General features: G+C 59.0%; 1 protein-coding gene across 5 annotated transcripts in view; it reads right to left on the bottom strand.

Moving 5' to 3' along the window:
- The window catches only part of DNMT3B (DNA methyltransferase 3 beta), a 54,512-nt gene that overhangs the window by 14,324 nt on the left and 13,346 nt on the right, over positions 1-26,842 (bottom strand). For 4 of the 5 annotated variants that reach the window (XM_075900822.2, XM_089769767.1, XM_075900819.2 and 1 more), the window contains exons 4-18: positions 25,017-25,169; positions 24,544-24,735; positions 15,303-15,461; positions 14,070-14,177; positions 11,850-11,991; positions 10,803-10,934; positions 10,091-10,135; positions 8,955-9,034; positions 8,279-8,391; positions 6,770-6,953; positions 5,718-5,802; positions 3,069-3,214; positions 2,845-2,935; positions 2,329-2,477; positions 573-658 (exon numbers count right to left, since the gene is read on the bottom strand). In XM_075900822.2, coding sequence (XP_075756937.2) covers positions 573-658; positions 2,329-2,477; positions 2,845-2,935; positions 3,069-3,214; positions 5,718-5,802; positions 6,770-6,953; positions 8,279-8,391; positions 8,955-9,034; positions 10,091-10,135; positions 10,803-10,934; positions 11,850-11,991; positions 14,070-14,177; positions 15,303-15,461; positions 24,544-24,735; positions 25,017-25,169 — 1,865 coding nt within the window. The remainder of the gene's footprint in view (positions 1-572; positions 659-2,328; positions 2,478-2,844; positions 2,936-3,068; positions 3,215-5,717; positions 5,803-6,769; positions 6,954-8,278; positions 8,392-8,954; positions 9,035-10,090; positions 10,136-10,802; positions 10,935-11,849; positions 11,992-14,069; positions 14,178-15,302; positions 15,462-24,543; positions 24,736-25,016; positions 25,170-26,842) is intronic. The other variant, XM_075900821.2, reaches the window with a different exon arrangement.

The raw sequence follows: 26,842 nt of genomic DNA, 5'->3' as shown, positions 1-26,842 counted from the left end.
AGTGCCGACTGTGCAAGGGAAACCAAGCACCCTGAGCTGGGGTGGAGGTGAATTCAGAAGACTCACGGTCCCGTCAGCTGTACAGGAGTTTGCCGAAGCAACCCATTAGGATGGAGGGAGTTTGAAATTCCTGCTACGGCCCACCCATGTGCCAGCAGTGGAAGGGGTCTCACTGACTTCAACAGACTTTGCCTCAACGCCAAACGCTACCGTTTTTCCAGATTCACATACCCGCTAGTGGTAAGTGCAGTGCAGAAACAGGATCAGTTACTAAGGCCATGTCTTCACGCCACAATCGATCTTCTGTAGTTTGATTTAATGGGTCTAGTTAAGACCCACTAAATCACACTCAGAGGGCCAGTACTCCTGCTCCCATCAACCTCCCCCTGTGGGGTCGGCAGGGAAACTCGAATCGAGGTACATCGACTCCAGCTACGTAATTAACCCGAACGACCCTAAGATGTGCCAATGACAGTGGGAAACGCAGGCTAAAGAGCCTCATTGGCTCCCAGAAGATGCCCATGGCGCTGAGAAGGAAAGGAGTAGGAGAGTGTCCCAAATAAACGAGTTACCTGTTCATCCCAGGCAGGTTGCCCCAGAAGTAGCGTGCTCGGTGCGCGGCAGATACCTTGACGGCGTCGATCATGACTGGGTTGCACTGCGTTCCGGGAGAGAAAGGGAAAAGATGAGAGACACGCACTGGTGGCTGGCACAAACCACACGCCCTGTCACTAACTCCAGCCACCTCCAGCGGCGTTCCACGTCCACCCACGGCCCAGCGACGGCTGGCACACGGCCCTGCTCCCCAGGGAGCAATGAACAAAGCCTTAAAGGGTCTTCTGGGTAGGACCTCAAGAATCCAAGCGCTGCTGCGACATCCCTGGGGACCATGCCTGGCCCAAGAACTGTGTTCTCCATTGCACGCAGGGTTTGTCACTCAGTCGGCCCCTCAGAGGGAGCCAGGATAGATCTCTGTGTGTGGGTCTAGCGCCGCGAGGCCCCAGGCGCCGTGCAATGCCAATGGACGCAAATTCCGCGTCTCCCTGCTCCTCCCATTAGGCCAGGGGCAGGATTATGCTCCCAGGCGAGCCTCGTCTGGCACAGCTCTCTGAACTACTGGGCGGAAGCACACGCTCCTCCTGCCAGGCCGCTGAGAACTACTCGTCCCATTTCGCAGACAGGCAAACAGAGGCGCCGGGGGGAAGCCACTGCTGGAGAGCCAGGGACACAACCCGGATCTGCCAATCCCCAGCCCTGTGCAACATGCTCAAAACACCCTTCCTCCCCCGTTGTACTGCTGGAGAGGTGTAACCACAGGCCGTACACAATCGCCAGCTGCACGTATTCACGTGTGTACGTAGTCCCGCTCAGCCTCAGGCTGATTTCTAGGGTACTAGCAGACTTACCTGCCATTGCCTGGGTCCTGTAGGGCAGGGGGAGGGCAGAGTGGGGGGTGCAGGAGGCTGGGCAGGGGGCAGGCAGCGTGGGGGGGAGTGCAGGAGGCCAGGCAGGGGACTGAGGGGGTGCAGGAGACCAGGCAGGGGGCAGGTGGTGTGGGAGGTGCAGGAGGCCAGGGAGGGGCGGGGGGGGGGTGCTCAGGGCAAAGGGTAGTGGGTGCAGGAGTCAGTGCAGGGGACGGAGGGGCTCAGGACAGGGAGGGGGGTGGCCTCGGACTTTTCCCAGGGGGCAGCCCAGGGCAGCAGGGACTGCGCACTCCACCCACTGGTTTGTCCCCAGTGGCCAGCAGGGGCTCTCTTCCTCCCCCTGGCCTGACTCGGGGTGGGGGGGTCTCGCCCTCCCCCCTTGCCTGGCCCGAGGGGGCTCTCTCCCCGCTACTCCCTGGCCCTACCTGGGCCAAGTGGGGGTTTCTTGCTCCCACCTGCCTCTCCCCTAGAGTGGGGGGGCCCTCTCTTGTGCAGGGGGGGCCCCCACTTACCTGATCTGGTGCCAGGCAGAATGGCAACGCCCCAGCCCTGCTGACCCTCCCTATGAGCTGCCCCCAACGGACACGCTCATATCGCGTCCCTCCGAACAGCCCCTCCCTTTCCGTGGCAGGGAAAACTGCCCTTTTCCTGGGGGCTGCCAGCTGCCCTGGCTCAGCCAAGCCCCGACCTCGCTGTCAGGCCGGAGGAGAGGAAGCGGCGACCGGATTTCGTGGCCTGAGCTCTTCCGGTTTCGGAGGAATCACGCGCAGACAGACAGGCAGACGCACTCCCGCTATACTGCCGGGCAGATATTTGATGCTGAAGCGCATCGCGGGTGCGTAGGCCCTTGTCGGCAGAGTAGGAACGCAGGGAATCCCCACCACCCCCCCGCAGTGACTCCTACCTCCAAAAATCGAGAAATGTCCCTTTTATCGTTGACTCTCATGGCCACCACGTTCTCAAACATCCAGAAGAAGGGGCGCTCCTCCCCGGCCTTGGGGCGCGCGTAGTTGAGGAGATGGTAGAACTCGAAGAACAGCCGCCCAGTCCCCTCTGCAACGAGGAAGAGAGTCGAGGGTGAGAGAGACGCCCCAGGGCAGCTCCCAGCACATGCGACTCCCCCGAGCTGGCCGAGGGGCCCCTCCCCGTCTCCATGGGCCAGCCAGTCCCTGCCCGCCCTGCGGCGGGTGCTTGTTAGTGCCCTTTACGGAGGGAGTTCGGGACTCCCATCCACCAGGCAATGGACGAGACACCAAGTCATTTCCCAGACGCCGCCAACCTGGCCCCAGACCAGATGGTAGAACGTTGTGGCCAGCACCACCCCGGGCTAGTTACGAACCCCCGGCCTGGAGTGACACGTTCCAGCCCCACGAACCATCACGAGACACCAGGCCCTCCAAAAGCAAACAGGCACTCTTACCGTACAGCCCCTTCCTGGCAGGATTCACAATCGACAGATCGTTACAGGGGCTGCCTCCGATCACCAAGTCAAAGGGGCCCCATTCGTCAATCTAGGGCGAGCAGATTGGGTGTCAGCAAAGACCAGGGAGCAAAGTCCTCTCCCGTTAAAGAAAATCCAACTCCCACTCTCCCTCTGCAGCTCCCCACCCTCCGGCAGGACGCCTCTCTCGGGGCGACACTCACGTTTCTCTTGGTGATGTTCCGGACGTCGTGCACGTACGTGATGTTCCCCTCGTGCCGGACGGTTCCCACCGCAATGGAATCTTCGCAGATCTCCGAGGCCAGGTATTTCTCCACTTTGATGCCTAGGTCCCTCAGGACCAGGTAGCCTGTTGGGGAAGAGACCCCTCGATTGGGTTCGAGTCGGCAGGGTCCTTCCCCCACCCGCTCGGTGCCCCCCTTGGGCGCCATGATGCACAAGGGTGGCCCAGAGCGTGTGACGGCAGGAAAGGCGGCAGACTTCGGAGTCCCCCCCAGCCCTTTAAAATCTCCCCATGGACAGAGGACTTCACTGGCCTTCTCCCAGGAGGCCTCTCCAGGGAGAGAAGAGCCAGGGAGGTGTGGGCAGAACAGGGTCTTCAGCAGTCAAACCACCCGCACGGAGATGATTCCCCACTGGGGGCTGCATCTTACAAGGGAGGCCCGGCGCTCCCTCTCCTCCCCTGAAGAGGGTGGGCAAGGAGGGTGCTTAGCACCCTGGAGAACCAGGCCCTGGCTTTCTGAATCCCAACTGTTCCCCAGAGCCAAAGGGGATATCCCTCCCGGACAGCCCTGTTCTGGGGTCCCTGCGACGGGCTTCCTCTCGAGTCTCCAGGGATGTTCTACGCAGCGCTGGTTAGCGTTCTTGAAGACGTGTCGCCAGGGGAGAGCCAGGCTGCCCGTCGAGAGTCCGTTCCCCACCCAATCCAGCCCAGGACTTTGGAAGCAGCGTGTGGCTGTCTGCCCAGAGCCATGACGTGCGCGCAGACGCAGTGCCCGGGATGCACTAAGTGAGCAAGACATGGGCTTGCGGCCAAACTCAAGGGGACAATTCTTTACCTCGAAGCTCAGGTCCAGGGTCGAATCCAGCCCGGGGGGGTAACAAATACAGCCCCGCTGACGTCAGGGGATTGCACTGACACACGGCGGAGCTGCATTTGCCCTGGGGGTGTTCGTTAATGCCAGGCGCCCGTGCCCTGGGACTAGAAGTGGCGGGAAAATGCTGGTTTGTCAAAACAAACTTTTGGCGGGAGAGACTCGGTTTCTGTGACACTTTCCCTGGAAAGGTTTCTCAAGCCCAGGATGGAACCAGGGGGTGGGGAGGCAGACAGCCCACCCCCCAAACACACACACTCTAACAGCCTGTTAGGAACTGGCTGGGATGCAGGAAACCCAGGTTCAAGTCCCTCCTCTGTCTGATTCAGAGAAGGGATCTGACCCTCGAGTTCCCCGATCCAAGGCGGGAACTTTCCCCACCAGGCTCCTGGCTATTCTGGGGTGGGTTGGTCTCTCCCCCTCTGGTTTTTCATGAGAACTTTGGAAAGTTTTCATTTCCATCCCAGTGCAGATGCACATGTCGAAACCTTCTGCACGGTGGAATTCCCGTTTTCCAGCCAGGACACAGCGCTGGCATCGCCTGCGGGGTCTGCACTGAGGCTCTGCGGGCGCATGGCAAGGTCTATAGCAATGGGTCTCGCCTGCCTGCCCTCTCCCGCCACGGCCTCCCTCCGTCGAGCAGACAGGCCAGCAGCTCAAACGCTGGGAGCTTCATCCTGCACGTCCGGTTTGTGTGGAGAAAGCGCAGGCTGGAGAGCCGGGGCTCTGCCTCAGGCTCCCACTGTGAGAACTTGGCCAAATCATGCCCTTCCTCCGTGCCTCAGTTTGCCCCTCTCTGTAATGGGCACAACGACAATGCCCTCCCACACTGGGGTGCCGTGAGGCTGAGTTCATTCTTGTCTGTGAGGGACTTGGAGCTTATAAGAACATAAGAACGGCCGTACTGGGTCAGACCAAAGGTCCATCTTGCCCGGAATCCTGTCTGCCGACAGTCGCCAGCACCAGGTGCCCCAGAGAGGGTGGACCGAAAACAATAATCAAGCGATTTGTCTCCTGCCATCCCTCTCCAGCGTCTGACAAACAGAGGCCAGAGACATCAATTCTATCCCCTGGCTAATAGCCTTTTATGGACCTAACCTCCAGGAAATTATCTAGCTTCTCTTTAAACTCTGTTATAGTCCTAGCCTTCACAGCCTCCTCTGGCAAGGAGTTCCACAGGTTGACTACACGCTGTGTGAAGAACTTTCTTTTATTAGTTTCAAACCTGCTATCCATTAATTTCACTTGGTGTCCTCTAGTTCTTCTATTTAGGGAACTAATAAATAACTTTTATTTATCTGCCCTCTCCACACCACTCATGATTTTATAGACCTCAATCATATCCCCCCTCAGTCTCCTCTTTTCTAAACTGAAAAGTCCCAGTCTCTTTAACCTCTCCTCATATGGGTCCCGATCCAAACCCCTAATCATTTTAGTTTCCCTTTTCTGAACCCTTTCTAAGGCCAAAATATCTTTTTTGAGGTGAGGAGACCACATCTGTACACAGTATTCAAGATGTGGGCGTACCATAGTTTTATACAGGGGCAGTAAGATATTCTGGGTCTTATTTTCTATCCCTTTCTTAATAATTCCTAGCATCCTATTTGCCTTTTTGACTGTTGCTGCACACTGTGTGGAAGTTTTCAGAGAACTGTCCACGATAACATCAGCTCCCTGGCGGGCAGGCCCTAGAGCAGTGTGAACCAGCAGAATTTTACACGGTTAGTCGTTCACAGACAAGATCCCTCGGTGTCTCACCGGTTGCTATGCCGTCAAACAGGGACAGCACTCTGATCGGCCTCCTTTCCGTTGCCGGGACTGCCGGGTAGATCTTCGGGGCGTCCTGCAGATGAACAGAGAGAAAAATGAAGCAGGCAGCACCGTCAGCCTCAGCCCTCTTGCTCTAGGTAACATGGATGCTTCCCAAGGCAGGCCCTGTGCCCAAGCCCTGGCATTACTGGGCGCTGGGTTGGCATTTCTCCAGGGCTATGTCTAGACTGCAGGCGGATCTTTCGAAAGAGAAATCCGCTTTTTCGAAAGAGAGCACCCAGCAAGTCTGGATGCTCTCTTTCGAAGACGGCCTATTTACATTGAAGAACGCCTTCTTTCGAAAGAGGAACTTTCGAAAGAAGGCGTTCTTCCTTGTGAAACGAGGTTTACCGCCATCGAAAGAAAAGCCGCGTTCTTTCGAAATAATTTCGAAAGAACGTGGCTTGAGTCTGGACGCAGGGGAAGTTCTTTCGAAAAAAGTAGCCTTTTTTCGAAAGAACCCCTGAGTCTGGACACGGCCCCGGAGGGGAAAGACTCTCTAACCCCAGAAGCCTGGGGGAACGGGTGTGCGGGAAAACGCACGTCAGGAACACAAAGGGCACCCGACTGGGTCGAATGCTAACAGAAGTGTGGCGCTGGAGGCCTGGTTTTAAGAATCCAGCAGATTCCCACAATCCCAGAAGGCAGCCAGCACTCGGAGATCACAGTGGCGGAGGACATACAAGGCAGAGAGAGGGAGAACACTGCCCGTTCCCTCAGTGCCTCCTCTGCTGTCCTTCGGCCACTCTCCTGCTCTCCCCTGGACACATCCTCAGCTGGGATGATGCTGGCCACCTGCGACCCGCCCTGATGTCCACACGGTGAGCTAACCGCTCCTCTTGGCTGTGTGGCCTGAGCCTGCCCCGGGCCGAATGACTCTGGGTTTCGGCGCAAGCCCCCGCCCGGGTCCGACGCAGCACCACGTCCCGCAGCGTCTCGCGCCAGCCCCGCGGCGGGGCCATGGCACTCCCGCGCCGCCCACTGCAGGCCGAGCTCCTTACGTATTCCTGCCCTTTGTCGCTGGTGAAGAAATCCTGCAGCCGGATATTCCAGTCCGGCCGGCGCTGCAACACGCCGTAGCACTTCGGGGGCTGGCACATGTAGCAGCTCCAGGGCTCTTGCTCTTTAGCCTTTGCCGAGGTCCCGCGCCCGACCAGCACCTCCAAGCACTCGACACAGAAGCACCTGCACCAAGCGGGCCAACACTGAGTGCCAGAGGCAGCTTCACCGCGCCCCCTTCCAGCACCACCATTCTGTGGTAAATCTCCAGGGCGGGGCAGGACCCAGGACCCAGGTCTCTCCTCTCTCCCCTCTTGCAGGGAGACGGACGGTCCCAGGCCTCCAGGCACCACTGTGGAATGCCCCAGGCGCTAGGCGCCTGCACTGGTGAGCCCGGCTGTGTTCAGCCAGGGCATCCGCACCCCAGGGCCCCGCTCGGGAATGGGGCAGGCAGGACTGCGGAGCACGGGGCACCCGCCAGGCCCAGAGAAGATGCTTTCCCCTGGCGGATCGGGTGGGCTCAGGAACGCTGCACCCAGAGGAAGGAGACGGGTGTGCCGGTTACAGTCTGGGGAGAGGCTACGGGACTGGGGCTGCAGAAGAGCGAGGGGGGATTTGAGAGCCGCCTGCAGCTCCCTGAGGGGCTCCAGAGGGGCTGGTGAGAGGCTGTTCCCAGTGGTGACGGAGCAGCGGGGGGCGGTCTAGGTTGGAGATTAGGGAAAACGATTTCCCTAGACAGGTGGGGAAGCGCTGGGCTGGGTTCCCGAGGGAGGGGGCGAAATCTCCATCCCTGGGGGTTTATAGGTCCCGGCTTGACTGGGGTGATGAGTTGGGGTTGGTCCTGCCTTGGGCCAGGGCTGGACTCAGTGGCTTCTGAGGGCTCTGCCCGCCCCGGGGCTCTAGGAAAGAGACTTGGAAAATACCACAGGGGCTTCAAATAGCGTCCTGTGAACTGTGTCTCAGGGCTTCTCCCTGCTCTGGCCGAGGTCATCGAAGGTGCCACCAGCCAGCCCCTATTGAATTCCAACTCCCTTTAATACGCTCTGCCCCTTGCTGCACTCCTCAGCCGGTCTCAGTCCGCCCCTCGGGGATGCGTGAAGGTTGGCGGCCAACATTTCCAGATCAGGGGGTTTATCCAGGAGTGGGGGGACCTCGGGCCCTGTGGCCGGATGCAGCCTCCAGCTTGTCTGGATCAGGCCCCCAAGGCTCCAGGCCCCAGCTGGGCTGGGGCCCACAAAATCTACTCGGCTGGGCCCCCCAGGCTCTGGCGGGGAAGGGGAAAGCGGGGGAGGGTCTCTCCCCTCAGGTGGGGGCCACGTCCGCGAGTGGGGGGGTTGCCTCTCACTTGTATGTGGCCCCGGCTGATTTTTCCGTGGGTCAGCAACTCGCCCCTCCCCCGGAGGATCCCACGGCTCCTGCCCCCACCCTGAGGCCCGAGAGCCCACGGGCCAGACTATGCAGCGGCCCAGGACGGGCAGGACAGGGCGGCGCGGGCGTGGCGGGGGGCCCACCTGCAGCAGCTGGCGTTGCTGCAGAGCAGCAGCTCCCTGCCTTGGCAGCAGACGGTGCAGTAGGACTGGTACCCGTCCTCGTCGTACATGTAGAAGAGCTCCAGGAAGCGATCCTAGCGAGAAGCAGGCCCGAGAGAGCGCGTCAGAACCCGCGCCGGCCGCCGAGCCGGCCCCAAGCGGCGCCGGCGGGAGGGAGAGGCTGCGGGGCCCGTGGCGCTGGCCGGAACCGGAGGCTCCACGGTGATGGGGGCGCTCTGGCTCATACCGAGGCAGCCGGAGCGGCACCTCCCCCATGTCGCGGGAGCCCCTGGGTGCAGGGAGCAGGCAGCCCACGCAGGGGCATGATCCACGGCCCAGGGCAGCCAATGAAAGAGTCTCACAGCCGTCCCGGGGTTTGGATCAGGTGTTAGAAGGGCCCCTCTCCCCGATGGGCAGGCCAAGGCCGCTGCACCGTGGCACCCCCACCTATCCCGGTTAGGGAGATCGGCCCCAACGCACGCTCCCAGCACGGCCCCTCCCGCATCCCTCTGGCACCCCCACAGGCCCTGGGGCTTCCCACACCCGCTGTTCTCACCCCACACCGCTCAGCGGCTGCAGCCAGGGTCCGGACCCGCTGACAAGGACCTGGCCCGGCCTTCTCCCCTGGCCCCCACACCCCCTCTCTCTAGTGACTTACCCTGCACGTCTGGCAAAGGCCCCCCTCAAACAGCGGGTGGAATGTGGCTGGGTTTTTTCTCCCACACGACAAACAACTGTCTGTTTAATACAATGAACACACCCTTTACAACCAGGGCTATTGGTCCCGGGAGCATCGAGAGGCCCAGAGCGAGCGCGGGACGCCACCGCGCCGGGCGCTGCACAGACGCAGCGGGAGACAGCCCTCGCCCCGAAGAGCTCAATCTACGCAGATGAGAGACACAGGAGGGCAGAAAAGAAGGACGATTATTCCCCGCGGGAAAGACGGGGAGCTGCCGCTCGAGAGACGCAGGGCCCCAGGCCAGGGAGCCAGATTTCCCTGTGTTGCCGGAGAAAGGGAACCCTGAGAACAGGTGGGGGGGAGCAGGTGGGGGGGGCAGAGGCTGCGGGCTCTTGCCACAGACACACTCCCCCCAGCCGGAAACCAGCACCCACCACACACCCACCTGCTAGTCCGCACGACAAAGCATCTTCAGAGCCAACCTGTGCGGTGGGTACGGGCATGGCTGGTACTTTGCAAAGAGGCACCGGGGGCAAAGCGAGGCCTGAGTAGAACCCAGCAGCCCTCAAATCCCTCCTCCAACTCCTAAGCTCTGCTCTCTAAGCTCTTGGCCCTTCCAGGCGGCCAGGAAACACTGTCCATCCGAGGGATGGGAAAGGTGAGCCGCTAACTGGCGGAGGTGAGAGCAGCTCCCTGCCGGCCGGGGGCAGCTCCGATCCCGCCGTGGGCCCAGGCATGTTGCAAGCACAGGCTGTTCCAGACAACCAGAGCAGACCAGGCCTGCCAGGGGTGTGGGGGTGGGGGGCTCCAGCCGGGCCTCAGCCGGTGTGGGGCCCGCCCCAGCCCAGTGGGGCGGGAATAGCCCCCCCCACACCCGCACCCCCTTTAATGGGTTAAACATCACCAGGCTGTAGGTGGCGTTTGCATGGTGCCGGGTCCTCGTGCGTTTCCCCCGGAGGAAGGGTGATCACATCTCCAGTCACCCGGAGAACACCCAGTAAACCCCCCCCGGTGCAACAGAACAGGGGAGACCCACGATTTTTCCTCGGCGGCTGTACCCAGGCCCCCAACTTAGCTACTGACGTCTGCCCGAGCGAGAGAGGAAATGAATTTACCTTCCAGGCTCCGGTTGTTGGTGGTGGCTTCGGAAACCATTTGCTCTTCACAAAGAAAACACAAAGAGAAAACACGCTCAGCCCTTCCACTGTGGGTGGCAGCAAACGCTACCCCGTGCCCGTTTCACAGCGCGCAGAGTTACACCGCTCCAGCCACCGGGAAAATTCCCACCCATTTACACCCCCCCTTTTCTTAGCCAGACTCGATGTCCCTTGAAAAGCTTTTCCCCGGTGGCTCACGGCTCTGAATCAAATGACCAGGTCAAATGACTGGGGCACCTGGTGCTGGCCACTGTCGGCAGACAGGATACTGGGCTAGAAGGACCTTTGGTCTGACCCAGTACGGCCGTTCTTATGTTATGTTCTTATGAAACAACCCAGAGAATCCCAAACAAAGCCGGGGGACCAGCCAGCTAAATACACAGGGGCAGGAAATGGTCTGTCTGTGTTGGCGAACCCCGGAAGGACGTGTGTGCACAGCGGTGCCACGCTAAATGTGTGTGTGTAACCTGGGACCCGCACGGGGGGCGGGGCTTGGTGTCGAGGGGGCGTGTCCACGTCCGTGGCTCTGGACAGACACAGCTAGACAAACGCTCCGGCGCCCGCATTTCTGGGGCGGCCCGTCCCCTGTGTCCCTTTGGTGCTTTTTAGGGCCATGGTTTATGAATCGTGGCCCTGCCCCCTTGCTGCCACGCCCCGCCACCCGGCCTACCTCTGCTCTGGTCCTCTTCCAGCCGCTCCTTGCTGCTGCTGCAGAAGTTCGTCTTCAGTCGCTTGGCCGGGGGGCAGAGCTCGGGGGCACAGACCTCGTCGATGCCGTTCTTGAGGGGAGCCGCGCCGTTCTCTGCGAAAGGACGGCAGGCTCAGCCTCCCCCCGCGCCGTCTGGGCCCGACCCACCCTCCCCCGGCTCCTTACAGCGTCCCGACTTCCCAAGAGAGAGCTCAACGTCCCTCCCTCCTTTCGTCCCTCCTCCACTGCACCACGGACAAGCCCCCCACCTCCCCGGCCAGGAGGAGTCTGGTCCGACGAGAGTCCCGTGACAAAGGCCAGGGCGCCACGCGTGACCCGGTCTCCCAGCGGGAAGCCCCTTCCACGGAGCCACGCTCGGCCCCCGGCCACGTTCCGCACAGCCGCTAGCAACATGGCACCCGCACCCCGGCCTTCAGGCGGGGCCCTGGCCGGAGACCCTGAACAGTCCCGCTTGGCAGCAGACGAGGCCGCCGCGCGGGAGAGCTCCTCCCAGTGCCAGAGCGGGCGAGGGCTGCGTGTGGAGCTGAAGGGGAGAGGGCTGGGGGATTGCTCTGCACCTGGCAGTTTGCTCCCCGCGAAGCCCTCCTGGCCAGCCGGGACTCCAGGAGAGGCCTCTCCAGGGCCACTCGGAGGTTTTGCCTTTGCTGGGCAAAGCAATTCCGTGGCGGGGGAAGCCAGGGCCGCCGCCGAGGGCCGAGTCCCCCTAGCTCCTCCCGTGGCACCAAGCCCACGCCTTTCCAGGGGGGCACAACCCGACCCCCAGCGAGGCCCTGAAGCGATACTCTGACGGCAGCGTGTCTTCCCTCTGGCCTTCGGCCGCGACTGCCCCCCAGGGACGACTGCCCTGCACCAGCGCTGGGCTGTGGCCCGGTGGTGCAAGGGGGCCGACTCTCAGCGACCAGGCGAACTCCCCGCTGCGGGGCCGCAGCAGCTCCCCACGGCCAAACGCCGAGCCAGGAGCCGAGGGCCAGGCCCTGCGCTGCTGCCTGGCTCCCACGAGCGGCAGACCTGGCTGTTTCGGGGGTTTCAGCCCCTTGCATCCCATGGGCTTGAAGCCGCCAAGGGCCCAGTCAATCAGGGGCTTCAGCTGCTCGTCCAGGGACTCCCCAGCGGCGCCCGGAAACGTCTTCCCTGCCCGGCTCCTGGCCACCTGCCGGAGAGAGGGGAGAGTCACCTGGTGCCGCCCACAGCAACACCCATGGGGAACAGGCGGAGGGGAGAGTCACCTGGTGCTGCCCACGGCAACACCCACGGGGAACAGGCGGAGGGGAGAGTCACCTGGTGCCGCCCACGGCAACACCCACGGGGAACAGGCGGAGGGGAGAGTCACCTGGTGCCGCCCACGGCAACACCCATGGGGAACAGGCGGAGGGGAGAGTCACCTGGTGCCGCCCACGGCAACGCCCACAGGGAACAGGCGGAGGGGAGAGTCACCTGGTGCCGCCCAGGGCAACACCCACGGGGAACAGGCGGAGGGGAGAGTCACCTGGTGCCGCCCACGGCAACGCCCACGGGGAACAGGCGGAGGGGAGAGTCACCTGGTGCCGCCCAGGGCAACACCCACGGGGAACAGTCGGAGGGGAGAGTCACCTGGTGCCGCCCACGGCAACGCCCACGGGGAACAGGCGGAGGGGAGAGGGTGTCTCTGGCTGAATGGCTGAGCCCCGGCCCACAGCTGGCCTGACTTCTGCTTGAACGCTGCCTGGAGGCCAGGCCTCCCCCACCCCCACCCCCACCCGACATGTGCACACACTGGGCTCATTCATACCAGCACCTGCAGCAACAGCTGCTCCCGACGGGGGTGGGGGGCGCGCAGGCCTTTCCTGGAGGGCAGCACTGCCATGAATTCCAGCGGCGGGTGCGCCAGCGACGTGCTGCCCCGGGGCTCTGCGACGAGCCTGCCGGCAGCCAGCCCCAGCCCAGCCCGCCCCCAGCCACTGGCCCGAATTCCAAAGGCCGCGTGGGGGGACGTAACCGGGAGTGGAATGTGTCCCGCTGGACGTGCCGGACTCGCTGCACCCGGCGCCAGGGCCTGCTGCTCATCCGTCAGCAGCCGGCACAGCTGCTCCCTGGCCCACGCCCCCGCGCCACTGGGGAGCTGCTGCCAGAGACACCAAGAGCCCAGCGAGACCGGCTGGAGGAGCCAGCAGAGTTCCCGGCGCGAATGGGAGCAGACTCTGGCCCCGCGTCGGCACTCAGCACGGTGCCCGTAGAGCAGGGCGAGCGGCTGGGAACAAGCACTTACCCCTCTGTGCACGGGGCCGAGCGCCCCCCGCCCCACAACCAGGCCACCCCGTGCACAGAGGGGAAGGGACTCGCCCAGGCATGGACAGCGACAGAGCAGGGAAGCGGTCTGAGTCCCTGCCACCGGCGTAACACAGGGGAAGGGGCAGGATGCTTTTTAGGGGTGAAAAGGCCTAATTTCACGGCTCGCCTTAATTTCTTAGAATGTAAGAACGGCCACAATGAGTCAGACCAAAGGTCCATCCAGCCCAGCGTCCTGTCTGCCCACAGTGCCCCGTGCCAGAAGCCCCAGAGAGAGTGAACAGAACAGGGAAGCATCCAGCGATCCCTCACGTCGCCCATTCCCAGCACCTGACAAACAGAAACCAGGGACACCATTCCTACCCATCCTGGCTAATAGCCATTGAGGGACCTGTCCTCCATGAATCTATCTAGCTCTCTTTTGAACCCTGTTAAAGTCCTGGCCTTCACATCATCCTCTGGCGAGGAGTTCCACAGGTTGACTGTGCGCTGCATGAAGAAAAATGTCCTTTTGTTTGTTTTAAACCTGCTATCTATTCATTCCATTGGGTGGCCCCTAGTGCTTATGTTATGGGAACAAGTCAATAACTTTTCCTTCTTCACTTTCTCCACACGTCTTGATTTTATAGACCTCTGTCCTAGCCCCCTCCCCGGTCTCCTCTTTTCTAAGCTGAACAGTCTCAGTCTTTTCAATGTCTCTTCATACGAGTCCCATTCCAAACCCATGTGAGTATTAATATGGAGCAGCCCAGCTGGGCTCGTGCGGTAGCAGCTGCTTCGGTCCTCCTGGGCCACACGAAGCGTATGTGGCAGGTCACTAGTTACAGCCTCGGCGTGGGTGCAATATGGCAGGTTCTCACTCCCCACCCTACATCCCCGCCCTGCGCCGCTAAGATTCCAGCTGCCGAGATTCCCGCCGAGTAGCAAACTCGCAACAAGCCCCCCGCCCTGCTCTCCGGTTACCTCCAGGGCGTGGTGTATGGCGCGCCGATAGGAGACCAGCTTGTTGAACGTGGAGTGGTTGAAATGCTGCCTAAAAGCCATCAGCCCCACCAGCTTGTCGGCCGAAACCTAGGAGGAGAGGGATCGATGCTCAGTCACAACCACGGTTGTTAAATAAAATAAAGGTAGCAAGGAGCAGGCACTTAGCTAGTTCCTACCACCAAGCACTCCATGAATAGTACGTCTTGCAACGTCCCCATGGACCTACATGGCCCTTATGGAAAATGGCCAAGAGTCTTGCTCCAGGCTAACCGGAGCCAAAACCGGAGCCCAGGTGCTCTGGCTCCAGGCCCGGGGCACATCTGTATTTACACTGCTTAGTCCTGCCGAGAAGAGGGAGGCAGGTCGCAGCGTTTGCAGAGGGGGCTTGAGCCTGCTTGCTGTTTGCACTCGATCGTCCCGTCACATAAGGTGCCCGTGACCCGGTTTCTTTCCCCCGCCCAAGTAGGCTCAGCTCCAGCATCTGGCTCCCAGTGATTTCACCCACCGTGCGCTGCTTTGGGGGCTGTGGGGGGCAGGGCCTCCCATTGCTGTCCTGTGGCACCCTCCCCCCGCAGCCAACAGGCGCAGTGGCATCCATAGCTCGGGGACTCTCCCCCAGATGCCCCCTCTCCCCGAGGGCAGGTCCGAGGGCAGGTCCGTGCGATGGGAGAACGGGGGGGAGGAAGGGAGAGTAGAACAAACATAGGTTTCCAGCCAGCATCCAGCATCACCCACAATATTCACGGGGGCCCCCGTGCCGCCCGCGCCGAATGGGCCACTTCCCGTGCGGATGGCCATCGGCCCCCTCCCCGCCTACGCTGTGGGGGGCAGAGGGGAGCTGCACCGGAGGGCCAGCCACGGCGGCAGAGGGTTTTCCAGGGACACGTGTTGCATCTGAGTAACCCAAGACCCCAACACTAAAAATCGAATCCCTCCTGCACAAGCAGCCCCTCCCACTGTGATCACAGGCTGGCTCCGGTCCCGCCCGGCCCTTCTGCTGCAGCTGGGATCCTTGTCTCTTTGTGGTCGGTCTCGGAATCTAGATTTCTGAAAACGAAACCTGCGCCGCCCCGAGACCCGGGAGGGGATCCCAGCCAGACTTGAGCACCCTCTACTGGCCACCTGGCGGCGCAGCAGCAGGATGCCACGGGGCGCACACCCAGCTGCTAGAAGGTCCAGGGAGCGTGGCGGCCCGTGGGCTCTCAGACGTACCTCGGAGAACTTCCCGTCCCCAAACCACTGCACCCAGCGCATTCCGGAGATGGCCTGGCGCTTGGACGTGACGCGGTAGGAGACAACGATGGCAGGCCACCAGGAGAAGCCCTTGATCTTCCCCCACACGAGCTCCCCAATTCCAAAATCCTTCCCGTCCTGAAAAAGACCAAGGTGAGGCAAATCAGCAGCAGCAAAACACCAGCCACACGTCGCCCGCGGAGCCACCGGAAGGCCGGCGAGCGCCCGGCTGCAGGGAGCACAGGAAGCGTCCTGCTTACGCCTCTCTCGCCGTTGCCCCACTCGCCGGAGGAGAGCTACTCACGCAGGTTGGCAGTTACAGGCCTTCTCCCTCCCACGCAAACGGCAAAACCGCCCTTGATGGCCACGAGGCCAGGCCGGGCTCAGGCCGAGTCCTCAGGGAATGGGGAATTTTGGCTCCACGCAACTCTCTGGGTAAAGCCCGGGAAGGTTTTCAGAAGACTGTGGGGAAGCTTTTTCTGCTGGCAACTTCACACCCAGCCAGGCCTCCTGGGTGCTAACCTGCCCCCCCCCCCCCACTCCCGCACCCAGCATGCCCCCTCCTGTGCAAAAGGACTCAGGGCTTCCCTGGAGCCGCTGATGCTGGGACACAGGTTCGCCACCCTCCCCTGGGCAGCCGCAGCCACGGCCTCGGGGGTGGGGGGGAGCAAGGGGGGGGAACCGGCTTGGTGAGCAAGCTCCGCCCGTTTCACCAGAGAGGCCTCCCCCGCCCCGATTCCCTCAGAGGTATTAAGGGTTATGTGGCAGGGTAACCCCACGCCTGGGCCCCGGTACCCCGCTCAGGCCTTCCTCGGGCAGTCTCAGCAGGGCGCTATGCGTCCTTGGGGGGTTTGCGCTCTGGACCCTCAGCCACAGAGGGTATTGGGGCCAGTGCCGCGGGGTCAGCCTGGGCTGTGGAAACAGCCTCCTCCAGCTCCCACGGGGCTCTCAGGCTGCCCGGAAAAGGGGGGCCTGAAACCCCCGTGTGGAGCGCCGCACCCCCCTCTGCTGTCTCTGGCAACGCTGCCGTTACCTTCCCTAGTCTGTCGGCTTCTCCTGCCTGCTCTGGCCTCCTCTCCCTCCCCTTCCTCTCCCGCTCTCTCCTTCCCTCCCTGCGAGCAGGGCTTCTTTTGCAAAGGCTCCCCCAGACTCAGGTGAGATCGCTGGCTCCCATGGGTTTACAGCTCCTGACTGACCAGGGCTGTTGCTGCCTCAGAGCTGCCTTTCTCGCTGTCCTCCAGCCTGACCCTGTCGCAGGGGCTAAACGTTTCGGTGTACCCACCTGAGACACCCCAGTACAGATCAATGAAAGCGGCTTTTAGGTACGCTTGGCAGAGCTATGCTAGGGACTTTTGGAGTGATGCCATAAGCTTGTAGGCAAAAGGACACCTGGTCCAGGTGGAACCTCTCTGGTCTGGCACCCTCGGGCCCTGGCGGGTGCATCACAAGACAACTGTCCACGGGAGGTAGCATTGTCTAGCAGCATTCCCAGCACTTCCACTGCTTGCGGGGCTCTGAGAAGACATTGCGGGGTAAGTTAGAGCAGCACAGAGCACAGAGCCAGGACTGAGGGCTGCAAACAAACTTCATGGGGCTGCAGGAAACTTGGCCGCACCCATGAGATGTGGACATGGGTTCACTTTACAATCATGCCAGACCACGGAGTTTGCCAGACTAGAGAGGTTTAATCTGTACCCAAAAGGGGGCGGGGTCAATTCTGCCAGGAACACTGCAACGAGATTAGGACTCCAGCTTTCACTGTTTTAAGTTCCTTTCAACACCGGAGTGTGGTGGTTCTTGGCCAAAGCTACCAGACACCAATACATTAAATGATGTTTACTGGCTTTGCCCATCGATGGGTTTTTTCCTCCAGAAAGGATTATGCTGGTTAGTAGGTGACAAAAATGGCAACAAATATTTTGCAGCATATTCCCATGAACTGTTTTCACTGTGCACAGTCTGTTTGTCCAAGAGCTGCACAAGTGATTAGAATGGGGGGGGGGGGTTATGTGTGCACACTAGCAGCAATAGATGATCCCTCGTTTGTACTGCACCCCGGGTAGATATCGGAGGATGTGAATTCCTGATGCACTGCTTCTCCCGGTGTGAGCTTTGTGTGTACAGCACATCTCGTCTGCCTGGGAGTAGATTTGATCGTATAGCTGCCTATGCATGCAGCACTAGCCTTTGAAATGTATAGAAGCCAGCTTCTTAATAATTAGTGGCAGTTATGCAGAGGTCGGTATTGGTGTGAGATGACAATCCACAGCTTTGTACTGGGCTTCAAAGCGTTCGCTAAACCAGAATGGCAATTGTGGGCTACTATATATTTTAGTGAGTGAGTGAGCGTCTGTGTCTGTGAGTTGGTTTGTTCAAGAACTCCTCCTAAACAGTTAGGCTGCGTCTAGACTGGCATGATTTTCCGCAAATGCTTTTAACGGAAAAGTTTTTCTGTTAAAAGCATTTGTGGAAAAGAGCATCTAGATTGGCACGGACGCTTTTGCACAAAAGCACTTTTTGCGGAAAAGCGTCTGTGCCAATCTAGATGCGGTTTTGCGCAAGAAAGCCCCGATCGCCATTTTCACCATCGGGGGCTTTTTTGCGCAAAACAGTTTTTAGCTGACTACACTGGCCCTTTTGCACAAATACACTTGCACAAGAGGGCTTTTGCCCAACTGGGAGCAGCACAGTATTTGCGCAAGAACACTGACAATTTACATGAAATGTTCTTGTGCAAATTCAAGCGGCCAATGTAGACAGCTGGCAAGTTTTTCCACAAAAGTGGCTGCTTTCGCGGAAAAACTTGCCAGTCTAGACACAGCCTTAGAGCTAGAACCCCCAAATTCAGTAGGCAGCTTCCTCTTATCCTAACTTAAAGCAAGGTCTGGATTTGATTGTGCCAGGACAATGGGACATCCCACTGGTTCTCATCAAACGGAAAGGGAGCAGGGGCCGTTATATTCCAGAATGACCACAGGGGAGCAGCAAGTGCACCAGGCCCGGGCCCCCCTACACACCTCCCAACCCCCTGCCCTGTCTCCTGCACCCCCATACCTTATCCTGAGCCCCTCCATACTTCCCAACCCCATGCCCCGTCTCCTGCACCCCCATACCTTATCCTGAGCCCCTCCATGCCTCCCAACCCCATGCCCTAACTCCTGCACCCCCAAAACCCACAGCCCCCTGCCCTGAAGGAGCCAAGCAAAGCAGGTCAATCCAGTACTACCACATAGATGTAATTTAGCACAAGTCAGGACACTTGTACAAAATGAAAGCAGTGGCAGCAAGGCTAACAATCCACACAGGGAATTTTACCTTTGTGAGGAGTTGCAGTATTAACCCCTTAAAGCTTACATCTAAGAGGGAAAACTCCCCCACCCCCCAACTTTAAAAAAAAAAAAGTGGTGTTTGTCAAGAAAATTTTGTAAAAAAAATACAAAACTGTCAAGAGCCACCCGTGCAGGACAAGACTTGGGTGCTGCTGGCAGCAGAAGGCAGAAGTGAAGTGGATCGGCAGCTACGAGGTGAGTTTTTCAGCGTAGGTACCTGCTGCCAGTGCTCTAGCACGGGGGATGCTCTCAGAAGAACACAAGCAAGTGCAAGAGTTGTGTTGATCCCAGGGAAGAAAACAGGTGCTGAATGCGATCAGACAGCATCAGGTTCACCTGCTTCCGTATCTACCCACGTAGGCATGTCCAGCAATTGGTCCTGCTGCCGCATTTGCGTGAGAATCAACGTGTCAGACAAGCCACGCCATAACACAGAAACATTTCAGAGAGCAGCCTAAGGTAGCGTAACAGGGTGGCACTCGCCTCTCGCGAGAGCCTCCGTCTGGCCGAGTGCGGGTGCCTGTGCTCTGAAACGGAAGCCTCTTCGGCCAAGTCACACTCTGTGAAATGCTCAATACACCTTTAATAGGGCCCATCCCCGTGTATTCTTGGCTAGTGTCTCTCGTTCTGTTTCCGCACTTGGAGAGAGAAAGGTCCCTCCAGGGCTTCCCCTCCTGGAGACAGCTTCCTCGGCCGGCCAGCCAGCCAGCCAGCCAGCCACGCCTGCACTGCTCGAGGCCTGCCAGGGAATACCCACTGCTGAGCTCCGCAGCTTCCTTTGTAGGCCCTCCTGGCCCCTGATTGGCCAGTTCCTCCAGAGCCACTCTAGCCTCCTGGAGGAGCCTCTCAATGGTTTCTCGGGGCAGGGTGTGGTCGGATCACTCGTCACAGGAAGGCAGCAGTTCAAAGTGGAGACATGTCGCACAGAATCCCTGTGGAAGGCTTAACTGCTAAGGATGCAATTTATCCCTCATCCTGCCTTTCTTCCTACTGGAGTCAAATGAATCTTGGAGCAAAACCACCTAATAAAACACAACAACTATCCAGTCACCTCGCAGCATTGCGCTATCACCTGGTTGAAGAGACAGGCACTGCAAGAACGCTCATCTCCTGTCCAAGTTGCTACAAAGCCCTGCTTCCCTCCGACAAGCTAATCCAGGAGCAAATTACAAGAGAGATTAGAAAAAACACCAGGGCGCTGTAATTTCATACCATGCCCAGCAAGGGAAAAGGCAAGTCTGCCATTGTTCTATGCTCTGCAATAACAGGAGCTGATGCAGTCCAAACTGCTAGCAATCTGACGTATCCAATCCTAAATGATCCAGATGTTTTCGGTGAACGAGCCAGCGCTTCCTTATGTTTGGTACCAATTCCGCTCTTCCATATCAAATAGCCAGGATGAAAACCTCAGCGTTCTAACGGAAGCCAGTAGAGCGTGGTTGTTTCCAGAGGCCAGCTACTTTTGTGTCCCAACGGGTGCAGAAGTTTGGTCTTTTTTGGATAGATAATCAGGCGTATCATTCAGCCGGCAAAGCATACTATCCTTCTGAAGACGCTCCAAGTGACGCTCTCACTTGCCGAGGGCACAATATGAAGATACATAAGAAAATAAGAACGGCCAAACGGGGTTAGACCAAAGGTCCATCTAGCCCAGTGTCCTGTCTGCCGACAGAGGCCAATGCCAGTGCCCCAGAGGGAGTGAACAGAACAAGAAATCATCAAGCGATCTCTTTCCTGCCATCCATTTCCACCCTCTGACAGAAGCTAGGGACACCATTCCTACCCATCCTGGCTCATAGCCATTGATAGACTTAACTAGATAAATTCATGGAAGTTCTCTTTTAAACCCTGTTATAGTCCTAGCCTTCACAACCTCCTCAGGCAAGGAGTTCCACAGGTTGACTATGCACTGTGTGAAGAACTTTTATTTGTTTTAAACCTGCTGCCCGTTAATTTCATTTGGTGGCCCCTAGCGCTTATGTTATGGGTACAAGTAAATAACTTTTCCTTATTCACTTTCTCCACACCACTCATGATTTTATCGACCTCTATCCTATCCCCTCTTAATCTCCTGTTTTCCAAGCTGAAAAGTCCTAGTCTCTTTAATCGCTCCTCATATGGGACCCGTTCCAAACCCCTCAGCATTTTAGTTGCCTTTCTCCGAACATTTCCAATATATCTTTTTTGAGATAAAGAGATCACATCTATATGCAGTATTCCAGATGTGGACGTACCACGGATTTATATAAGGGCAACAAGATATTCTCCATCTTATTCTCTATCCCTTTTTTAATTATTCCTAACATCCTGGTTTGCTTTTTTGACTGCCACTGCACACTGCGTGGACGTCTTCAGAGAACGATCCACGATGACTCCAAGATCTCTTTCCTGATTAGCCACCATCATATTGTACACATAGTTGGGGTTGTTTTTTCCAAGATGCGTTACTTTTCATTTATCCACATTAAATTTCATTTGCCATTTTGTTGCCCAATCACTTAGTTTGGTGAGATCTTTTTGAAGCTCTTCACAGTCTGCTTTGGTCTTAGCTACCTTGAGCAGTATGGAAGAGTTCCAAAGTTTTCACACCGCTGCACATAAGACTTGCCACACAGCTACCCTGTGAGTTCGGGTGCCACTGACGATACCTTCCGAGATTCTGCTTTAATTCTGACAAGTGCTGCAAAACTGCAGTAAAAAGACTCTGGGGAGGTGTGTTCGTTCCAAACGGAACCGTGCCATTTCACGCTGGAAATCTCACCCATCAAGGAGAGAAGGTAAACATCAACACGGAGATCGTGAGGGTGCAGGGAACCAAGTGCTGGGCCAGCACTCTGGTCGCTCAAATGGGCTTAAAGGGGGTAAATTAGAATTAACTACAGAGTTAATTAGCCGATTAGGGCAGAAGGCGGAGGAAGGAAGTGTTGGGGAGAAAGACAGACAGGGAAGTGGAACCAAAATCAGGACTCCTCTCTGGATGGGGAAATCTCCCCTTTCTTCTCCCCCGCAGAGGGCTAACGAGAAGCGGATGTTGTAAATGCTCTGGTTTATGGATTAGCGAGCTGGTGGGAAGAGCAATGTAAAGAAACGACTCCACATAGCCTGTGAAGACCGGGAAGACGGGTGAGGCCTCGCTCTGCGACAAGTGGCAATAAGACCTTCCATGCAACGCCTAGAGCGGCATTTCAAGGAACCGTCTGCAGATAGCCCTGAATCGGTGGTGAGATTGAAGCTCAACAACAGGACAAGCCACTGGCCATTCTCCGGCCACACGAGGCCAGTTCTGAAGAGCATGTCAACAGAGCATCTCGGCAAGCAAAGCTTCGGACGCCCTCACACACAGGAAAACCAGACTCAGAGTGGCCATTGCAAAAAGATGGAAAACCATGGATGATTAATTACTTCCTGTCTTCTTCAAGGGCCCATTGGCATTCGAGCATCGACAAGCCTTCGTGTGCACAACCCCACCAGTGCAGGTGCACAATCATAAAATCCTAGCACACTAGAACTGGAAGGGACCTCGAGAGGTCATTGAGTCCAGTCCCCTGCCCTCACAGCAGGACCAAGCACCATCTAGATCGTCCTTGACGGGTGTCTGTCCAACCTGCTCTTAATTATCTCCAGGGATGGAGATTCCACAACCTCCCCAGGCAACTTATTCCACTGTTTAACCCCCCTGACAGGCAGGAAGTTTTTCCTAAGGTCCAACCTAAACCTCCCCTGCTGGGCTGTGTCTAGACTGGCCAGTTTTTCCGGAAAATCAGCCGCTTTTCCGGAAAAACTTGCCAGCTGTCTACACTGGCCGCTTGAATTTCCACAAAAGCACTGACTTCCTGCTGTAAGAAATCAGCGCTTCTTGCGGAAATACTATGCTGCTCCCGTTCGGGCAAAAGTCCCTTTTGCGCAAAACTTTTGCGCAAAAGGGCCAGTGTAGACAGCTCAGATTTGTTTTCTGCAAAAAAGCCCCGATCGCGAAAATGGCGATCGGGGCTTTTTTGCACAAAAGCGCATCTAGATCGGCACGGACGCTTTTCTGCAAAAAGTGCTTTTGTGGAAAAGCGTCCGGGCCAATCTAGACGCTCTGTTCCGAAAATACTTTTAACAGAAAAGTTTTCCGTTAAAAGCATTTCCGGAAAATCATGCCAGTCTAGACACAGCCCTGCGGTTTAAGCCCATTGCTCCTTATCCTATCAGAGGCCAAGGGGAACAATTTGTCTCCCTCCTCCTTGTGACAACCTTTTAGATACTTGAAAACAGCCATCGTGTCCCCTCTCAGTCTTCTCTTTTCCAAACTAACCAAGCCCAATTCTTTCAGTCTTCCCTGCAGAGGTCATCACAGTGTCCGTAGTCAGAACTGGGTACCTGCCCGGGCACTGAAGACCACAGAAACCCCACGCTCCCCACAGGGACCGTGAGGAGATGAACAACAGGATAACAATGCGGACGAGAAACCCCACCAGCGCCAAGGATACCTGTCCACCTTTCTGTATTAGATTCTATTTCACCCTTTCGCTTGTGGGGGTGGTGCCTTGAGGTCACCACAAAACACGATTTACATCTTGAAAGTGGTTAAAGTAAGAGAAGCAAATGCAAATATCACCATGTGGCCACTTGACCATGGGGGTGTTCGTTGTTTCTCTGGTATCCCGCCCCCTGCCAGCACCACCTCAGCAGACAGAATACGCCCTCCAATGCGGTACGAGGTGCACATGTGCAGAGAGGGCGCATTACTGCTACCGGATGGGGGGAGGGGTCTGCCACTGCCTACTTCCTTGCCTGGAAGATCTTGGCCCCGGCTCTGTTCAGCACCTCTGGCTGAGGAGGGGGCCACGTCACGTCACCTCTGCACGTTCAGGACTTAGGGGCTGCTCCGTGGCCCACCTCAACACGCTTCCTGCTGCCCCCTAAGTCGCGGGCAGGGTCAGGCTGCAATGCCAGCCCTGCAGGGACGCCCTGGTGCTAGGGTAGCTTCCTGGGGGCCAATTAGCTGGCTTTACATCCCCTTGAAGAGGCACCTCAGAGCTGGCAGGTAAGCCATTGACCGCTAGGGATGTGCAAGGTTAACTGGTGGGGGGTGGAGCTCTGCCTGCTCTGGGCAGGCGGCTGCTCAGCCCCCTGGGTCCGGAGCAGGCCCTGTACGCCGTGGGGATGTAAGCGAGGAGTCGACGAGTGGACTCTCTGAGGAGCCTGTATCAGATAGTCGACCAGTGACTCAGCTACTCACCTTCCCCCCTGGCTGCGCCTATCAGGGAGAGGCAGCAAGGGGGCAGTGGGGAGCCTGCTTACAAGCCGGTTCCCCCCCGGCACCGTCTCTGTGCAGGAGGGCAGGGGCACAGCGGGGACCTGGCAGCACTGGCACCTTTGAAATGCAGTGAGAGCGGGGCCCTTGCTACATTTCAAAGGTGGAGCAACCAACCCGCCATCTTGGGCGCCTCTTGCCGGAAGCCTCAGAGCCTGCACCTGCACAGGGCCTGGCCCAGGCACGCTGGGACTAGCTACCCCTCCGCGCCCCTGCCTGCCCTCAGGGGAGAGCAGGGCTACGGGGCAGCCCGGGCTCCAGACGGGTTCACCAGAGCACTCCCTGGGCATCCCAGCTCCGGTCCCTCGCTGGCCTGCACTGCGTACCGAGCGCGGACACCAGCGTGGAGCAGGGCTCACACATCCCCTCCTGCTGACCCAGCCCAGGCCTGCCTGCTGCCACCGAGCACCTAAACAGAGCCTGTGTGTCCTGCCCACCTGGCGGGAAGAGGCACCTCCACCGGCGGAGCCTGCCCCAGCTCCAGGCATGGTCCTGCCCCGAGATCTCAGCAGGGACCCAATGCTGTTCCTGGGCCCAGAGGCAATGATTTGGGTGGAACAGCGGCAGCTCAGGGCTTGCTGGGTTCCCTTACCTGGTATTCCACCACCTCCCCTGCTGCGCTGCTCTCCGGCTGCCCAGCTGCATGCTCAGGAGAGCCGTCCTGCTCCTCTGGGATGCTGCCGGCGGACGCGGTACTGCTGCTCCGGGAGGACTCCTTAGAATCCTCCTCGGTGAGGTCGATCAGGGGTGCCTGGACAGACATGGACACCCGCCTCTTCGAGCACTGGCGGGAGGAAACAGGGCATGAGCGGCCGGCAGGAGGGGGGGAGCAGCAGGGAGGAGAACGAATGCACGAAAGGCCGGCAAGGCCGCTCCGAAGCGCCCCACGTCCCACCCTCCCTGCACACCGCACCCTCCCAACACCCTGAAGGGCCACGTTTCGTGGCTGAGAAGCAGAGAGCCAGACCCCCGAGCCGGAAGAGGCGCATCTGGCCACGGCTCGGGAAGCCACGCCACGGATCAGGCGGAATCCAGTTCTGCCCCCGCCCCAGCTGAGCTCCCTACCCGAACGGGAGCCAGGGACTCCTTGTCACTCCCCAGGCCATTCTCGTCTTTCCCTTTCCTCTCGTGGAGGCTCAGTCCTGCCTGGAAGATCACGCGGGCTGGAGGCTTCTGCCTCAGGCTGCTCTCCCAGCCGGCAGCGCCGCGCGGTCGCACCTGCAGCCAGAGAGAACAGGCCTGGGTCACACCCCTCCGGCTTTCTTCCCAGCACAGCCAGCCCAGAGAATACCCGGAATCCGCACGGGCGCGTGCCGCAAGGCCTGGCCAGGGCCACGCTGAGATCACTGGGCACTGGCAGGCAGGAGACGTGGCCTCTAGTCCTACCTCTACCACAAGCCTGCTGGGTGAGGCGGGGCGAAGCCCTGGGTCTCTCGGGGCCGGTTTGTCTCCTACCTCATTACCTCCAGCAAAGCTCTGCAGGCCGAACACCACCTCTCCCCGTGGGACCGTCCAGTGCAAAACACGAGGCCCTGCTCTTGACTGGAGCCAACAGGCGCGACAGGAACAACGTGCACGGTCCCGGGGTATCTCCACGCCTCATGGCGCGGGCCTGGCGCCACCCGACGGGACAGCCCACCCACGCGAGACCCTTCATTCCGCCCTGAGACACCCGTGTTACCTGGCCCCGAGAGCCCCGCCCAGCTCCGAGGAGGGATGCCTGTTCCGAGGGACAACTACTGTTTTCGGTGACGGTGTTTCACTGGCTGCGTCTCCTCTTAATACCCCCACTCCTGGGCAGGGGGGGAACTAAAACCACGTTTCCAAGGCAACAAGACGGACCTGAGATTCGGCAGCTCTGGGGAATGCTCTGGACTCTGCCTTGCAGCCGGGCTGTGCTTGAGAGAAAGTTCTCTCTTGGCAGGCCCTTCTGAGGGCCCCCTGCGCGCACACATGCGCACTCTCCCCACCCCCCACCCTCCACCCGCCTTCCCCCTGTGGTTTGCAGACGTCGTGTTCAGTGACACAGTCTAAGCCAGGCAGGTTTCCTGCACCTGCTGTCTCAGGTTTTACAACAAAACAAGTCTTCCAAGTGGCCTGTGGGCGCCAGGCCCTCCAAGCAGACAGTGCTGTACCCCTGGGCTTATTTCAGAGCGTCTGCCCCCGGAAGAGCCGTGCGCCCAGGCAGATCTCGAGCTCGGGGCTTTCAAGGTCAATGCCAAGTTCGGCGTTAGCCCGGGGACGGGTAAAATTAGCCAACCCCAAGTCCCAGTTCCTTCTTTCCAGTCTCCCATTCTCAGCCAGGCTTGGACCTTCTCCGGAGCAGCTTCCGCACCGCGATCACAAACCCCTCAGCGCACCTGAGCCCAAAAAGCCCTGCCAGCCCCCGGCGCTCCCCCCGCATTTTCACACTCGGATACCGACGGTGGGGGCGGGGACGGGACTTGCTCAAGGCCTCGCCGTTCAGGGTGAAGCCGGGATGAGAGCTCCCAACTTGCAGTGGGGCCACAAGCCCACGCAAAAGGAAGGCCAAGCTGACCCCTCCTCTACCGCACTCAGATGCCCGCAGGGCGCTGCCGTGCCAGAGGGGAGGGAATGACTGTCTGTCTGTCTGACTGCTCCAGAAACAGCCGATAACCTGCTTGGCTTGGCTTTCTGATTTCCTTTCCAGCCTCCGAATGTCTCTGGTACGGGAAAGGTGGAACAGCCTGGCTGAAATCTGCCACCGGCGGCGCCACAAAGGCCAGGCCCATCTTGAACAGCTCTAGAAAGCTGCCAGTCTCGCCCGGGGCCAATCCCACAGCACTCCCTCAGGCAACGGGCATACACAAACGAGGAACACCACACCGGGCCCACGCAGCTCTTGGCTGAAAAGAGCCGCACCCCTGTGG

This window comes from Pelodiscus sinensis, chromosome 17 (genome assembly GCF_052426305.1).
Source record: "Pelodiscus sinensis isolate ZL-2025 chromosome 17, ASM5242630v1, whole genome shotgun sequence".
Classification (NCBI taxonomy): Eukaryota; Metazoa; Chordata; order Testudines; family Trionychidae; genus Pelodiscus; species Pelodiscus sinensis.
This window is presented reverse-complemented; position numbering and strand designations above follow the sequence as displayed.